Here is a 6,155-nt window from a genome sequence, read left to right on the forward strand (position 1 = left end):
TAGATCCCGACATTATTAATTACTACATAGTATCATCATCGTGTGTATACAGGTGAAAACTGTGTGAATAAAAAAGTAATATGATAATGCTATTTTCAAAAGTAAAAACAAATACCTACACAAATTAATTACGTAACGTTTCTGCAAACTTTTATACATTTTTATGACGATTTCGGAAAATGTTGTGACAACGTAGTAGGTACTCTCTCCGTTCAAAAACCTAATTTAAATGTATATATTGACGCCCCCAACGAAGAATGTTGTAAACTCGTAACTCTCTTTTACAATTTATTATTTTTTTTTATATAATTCTATGAATCTTATACTTGTAAATTATAAACACTATAATAAATGTTTTTTAGGATTTAACTTTATGAATTTAATAATTCTAAGTGGACCAAATTACCAAGAATATACTGAAAAATTTGAGCGGTATTATCGCCTTATGAAAAACGAATTATTTGAACTAGAAAAGGAAAGTACAACGGATATAATGGAAGTATATGAAGTAAGAGTTATAATTATTATGAAAATCACAAATAAAATATGAAATTTATATTAAATGTATTGATTTAAAGTATTTGATTGGACATGAATATACGAATGACTTTAGAAATTTGTGTAAGCATGGGGTATCACGAACATTAACAAAATACTCAAAATGTAGATACCAAACGAACAATTTATTTTACCGAATATTGATGCCCTTTAAAGAAGAAGATATTAATAGTGAGCCTCTCATTAAAATATATCATGATGTATTATATGATGACGAAATCTTGAAAATTAAAACGTTGGCTTTAGAAAACGTATGTATTTTAATTGGCTTAAGTAAATCATTATTATTATTATCTAATTTAAAATTGTATGAACATGTGAAGATATATATATATTTATATGAAACACAGATAATATTCTTACCATATAGTTTCATAAATCATAAAAGGTGGATTTACTCTAATATTTTTAAACTAACGAAGCTAAAAGTGATCTGCTGAGCGTATATTGACTATGTTATGTAGGTACTTGTAAAACGGAGACAACAAAATGATAGTGTTACGGACACTAAAGGAGTTTGTCCTAATGACGAATTTTAAACTATTTATACCATACATTATATTATAATAAGTAATAACAATTAAGTGAATTCCCAGATTTTTTTTAAAGTCGAATGAAACACCCAAATCGAATGAAACATTAAAACATTATATTTAAACGGTTTAAATAAATATGCTTGGTTTAAAAAAACTGATTATTATTAAATACCTTATAAAATAAGTAATATATTTAACTAAAAATAATTTTTAAGTCGCACATCGCACATACACTTATTAAATTACAGTATAATGATAATTAATACCTTTAACTAGTATACAGATTACAGAGTGTCTCATGAGGATATATTATGTACCATTAGCCATGGAGGGGGACTCACTGTCCGGACAAAAACCGATTTTTTGTTGTTTTACTATAGATGTATAAATAAATGTATTCATGATAGCTATGCGTTTTAATATAAACTAAAAAAAAATATTAAAAATCGTGAAATCAATGAAAATAAAATGTTGTAAAGTCAACATTTTCAGAAAAATAAACTCTATAAAATGGTAATCTCCAATTGTTTCAAAAATAATTGTTTTGTAAGTCTTATAAAAAAAAAAGTAAGTGGATGTTGTTCTGCTGTACAGTAGGTTACAAGTGGGTCACTGTATAATGGAAGGCATCAAATTTGAATTCAATGATATCATATATCATTGGATACGAAAAACGATTTTTAGCGGGGATGGTTTGTCAGTCTGGATATTTTATATTTAACTATAGCCTGTAAATTAAATTAATTTTATAAATTACAACAAAATAACTTTTTGTAATTTATTGGTGGTTTTTCCCGTGGCATTAAATAACTAATTTGAGAAAATTGAAAAATTACCTCTTTTAAGTACCAAAATTTGCTTTAAGATAAGATATTGTAAGTTGAAATTGAAGCACTCTTTCTGGTAGAAATTTTGTATACAGGATAAAAAAAAAACACCATTGTAAAACCACTATGAAATTGTTATTTACATTTTTGTTTTGACATAGGAGTTCGATAACCCTAATCGTTCGTAACATCTCTAATATAGAGATATTATTATTTATTATGATATACCTATATCACTGTACCTATATATTAAAAAATCTTACCTATAATCATAATAAATTCTAGATGAATGATGCACACGTCAAATCAGTTGATGGCAAAGATGATGTATTAGAAGAAAAAACTCGCTCAGGTCAAGTCTACTGGATTTCCGAAGTCGATGCTGTTGAATATTTTGATGCACTAAATACTCGTATTGAATCTTTTACCGGATTTTCTACAAAGACAGCTGAGCAATATCAAATAGTTAATTATGGTTTGGGTGGTCATTATTTACCGCATCATGATTCGTTTGCAAAAGGAACTGTACGTAACATAATTATTTACCTATAATACAAAACGGCTATACCAGTAGCGGCTCCAGGGACGGCGCCCTAGGGGCCACGCCTCCCCCTCAAGCTGTATTTCCAAACAATTTTATGGTACTGTTAAAAACAAAATTACAAAACAAAATCATCGAATTTGTGTGAAAATTATGACTCCCCCCCCCCCACTAACTTAACCATGTCCCTGGAACTGCCCCTGGGCTATACTTATAATACTCTTTTTTAAATATTGATTCAAAATTATCGAAGAGGTATAAGGTGTGAAATATATAATTATTAATTTATAATCATCATATCTCATTAAATAATCTTTAATTATCTGTTTTTTTTTTTTTTTTTCAGGAAAATGTTGAATTTGGTAACAGATTAGTAACTGTATTATTTTATGTTAGCCAATTTTATTTATTACTCTAGTATACTTACTTTATTCACAAAGAAACGTAAACGGTGGCTACCAGTTTTCGTCGGCAGCAGTCTGGTATATAATACCAGATTGTCACCCCACCGATTCATCAATCTAACTTGCCGTGTAGTATTGCCAAGCCCCTGCGCAAAAGTCGGCCACTGTTTGCATTTCTTATTGTGAATAGAGTACAGGAACCTATATAAAATTATATATAAAATACATATAATAATTCATTTTTATTTTATTAGTTGACTGATGTTCAAAACGATGGTTATACGTCATTTCCTCTGCTAAATATTAATGCTCCTGTTGATAAAGGAGCTGCGTTGGTTTGGAATAATTTGCATATGTCCAATGGACAATTATTCTATGAATCACTTCATGGATCATGTCCTTTATTGAAAGGAAATAAATGGAGTTAGTAGTGCTTTTATAATTTATACGGGACTTGATATTTGATAGAACAACAATTAATTCTAAAACTGAAATTACATCTGTATGACTTTATGTGATTTAACTTTCAGGGGACTAAGTACTACATTTTAAGGTTTTCCAATAGTTTCCTTACGAATTAGATTAAAATATAATGATAAGTACCTACTCTGAGAATTCATATATTGTGCTCATTACAGTTTTTATACCAATGTCATTTTCAATTTTACATTAAATTTAACCTATAGTAATAAAGTAACTATCCATTGGTGTAGCCTGAAGGGGGGCTTTGGGTGTTTAAAAAATTTACAGTGGTTTTTTTTGACGTGACAACGTCTTATAATTCGATCGAGCCGGCTGCACGCACGAAAAAACATGACTCATCCGTCGTTACCTCGCTGTGAGGCTGGGGCTACACACGGTCGTCGTCGGCCGATTCATTATTATTAAAGACCGGATTTATATTCTCTTAAAATACCCAAAATATGATGCTAATATTCTCTAAAACACATTCAAATATTATCATTATATTCTCTCAAAACACTCCCTTTCATTTCCTACTTTTCCTATCATCGTTCTATTCTCAACAGAATAACACAAATTGTAAGAAGTTAAATATCACACATATTTAAAAGTTGTAAAACAATTGCTCAACGCACATTCATAATTGTAAAAACTATTAAATTATAAAAAAAAAAAATTGACAAAATTTATTGTATTTATGCGTACAAATAAATGTAACTTGATCAATTCCATTGTGATTTCCATTTACCTCCTTCTCTATATACATACAAATCTATTGAACAAATGAAATTAAAATTTTCTTTTGAAAAATGCTACCATTCCTTCAGTATTTTCTTAACACGTTGTCACGTTCAACTATCGTCAGTAAACCGACTTTACAGACAACCGATTTTTTAAATATAAATTAGGCACCTATGTAATAATGTATTATTTTCGTATATTATGTATGATCAGTAAAATAAGAATATTGTTGATACGAAGTCATTACAATAAATGCCTAATAAATTACTATTTATAATTTTTAGTTATGACTAAATGGCTGTACGAAGAAGGACAACATTTGCCTTATAATTGGAAAAATAAATAAAAATGTGTACAAATAATATAATATACGATGAAATAACAATTTTTTGTGAACACAGTAATAAAATATCTCTTGAGCAATCTATTTCTATTCTATTTTTGTAGTCTTCCGCTATTACTGCTATTCACATAGTAATTATGTATAGGTACAATTACATTCTCAACCAATTAAATAAGGTAAATTATTGTTGATTACGAAAAATGTTTATTCAAATGATAATAATTGTTTTGTTGTTAGACAAAATCTAAGTACCTATACTATTTGTAAAAAATCTGCCAAGAATCTTGAAAACAATTTAATCAAGTACGCTCGTTTTTTAGATATAATATTGGGTTTTTTAAAAGTAAGTAGGTAAGCCATAGGCACAAATTAGGTTGATAGTGGGGAGCAATGTTTAGCTTTTAGCATCCCAAAAACTGAACAGATACACGATATATTTTTATATTGATATCATAATTTAGTCATTTCTCAGATTTCATCAAAATACCCTCACCGTTCCCCTCATAAAAAAATGCGGAGCTTACTGGTGCCTATATACTATATAGTATAGTACTTTTACTACACGATTTCAATGGATATTGGTTTTCCTGAGTTCCCCCATCACAATATTTATGTACAGTATTTGTATTTTCAAAGCCACTGTGTCATTTATACAAAATACTAAATATATACCTAACTGAATAAACAATCATAATTATTACTCTAGTAAGTTCATGATATTTATTGTTTCGTTATAAATTATAATAACATACCTGCTACCTTAAATTATATTATAATAACACATTATATATTTTAGATTCTGAGTGGAACGATGAATGTATTGATTTTATAATGATGTGTGTTTTTTATTATTTTTATTTTATTTTTGTGTCTGTGTACACGATTAGTAGTCGAAATAATGCACCGATTTTCAACTTCAGTATCTTGTTTTATGGGAAAGTGAATCTAGTTGGTACTTTTGGGAGGTAAAAATTATTAATTCTCAATAGCTTTAAATAAAAATACATAAGCAAATCTAGATATTTAGGAGCTGAAGAGTGCTGAATTGCACAACTGGATATTTAAGTATGAACGTATAAACAGACATTACAATTCACAATATTAATATGGTGAATATAATTTAATGACAAAAATGATGTCACATTTGAAATCTTAGGAACAATGATTTTTAGAGAAATTAAACATTGCTTTTTTAGTTTTTCATAGGTAATAATATACCAAAGTACCATACATAACAATAATAAACATTTTTTTTAAACTGTTTGAAGAAAATAGATTATATCTAATAATAGTTTTAATTTAAATTAATGGGCTAATATAGAAATAAAATAAACGAAGAATACACTCAATGTGATGAAAAAGCTAATTTTAAATTTTAAATCTTAGATAGGTACAAATCTACAATCACCGTTAGTGAAATTGAAGAATATTTGAGAATAATGATGACTATACTCTGTTCAGCAAGAGAGCACGCTAATTCTGCGCATCCCTCCACGTCGCCAGGCTATCAAAACAGGTTCCCCAATGGCAGGGTGTAGAGTGGGGGAACAAGTTTTCGTCGGTGCGCGGCGTGGTCTGTCGCTGAACAGAGTATAGGTATTGAATTTAAAATTTCTTATTCGAAATGGTTCAACGTTCTACATTTCAAGAATTTTAAAAATGTTTTAATTTAAATCAATGGACCAAATAAAAGTTCAATTACGTTAGATAACTAATTTTACAGACTTCAGTTTTGTCTAGTAT

General features: G+C 28.5%; 1 protein-coding gene across 1 annotated transcript; it reads left to right on the forward strand.

The window, feature by feature from the left end:
• The first annotated feature begins 47 nt into the window (after window positions 1–47).
• Window positions 48–4,496, forward strand: LOC100168835 (prolyl 4-hydroxylase subunit alpha-3). Its single transcript, XM_001952069.4, has 7 exons — window positions 48–52; window positions 363–508; window positions 579–809; window positions 2,207–2,446; window positions 2,809–2,853; window positions 3,121–3,289; window positions 4,354–4,496. The coding sequence occupies exons 2-7, from the start codon at window positions 374–376 to the stop codon at window positions 4,413–4,415; spliced, it is 882 nt and encodes a 293-aa protein (XP_001952104.2). The 5' UTR covers window positions 48–52; window positions 363–373; the 3' UTR covers window positions 4,416–4,496.
• Window positions 4,497–6,155: the final 1,659 nt, after the last annotated feature.

This window comes from Acyrthosiphon pisum, chromosome A2, assembly GCF_005508785.2.
Source record: "Acyrthosiphon pisum isolate AL4f chromosome A2, pea_aphid_22Mar2018_4r6ur, whole genome shotgun sequence".
Taxonomy (NCBI): Eukaryota; Metazoa; Arthropoda; class Insecta; order Hemiptera; family Aphididae; genus Acyrthosiphon; species Acyrthosiphon pisum.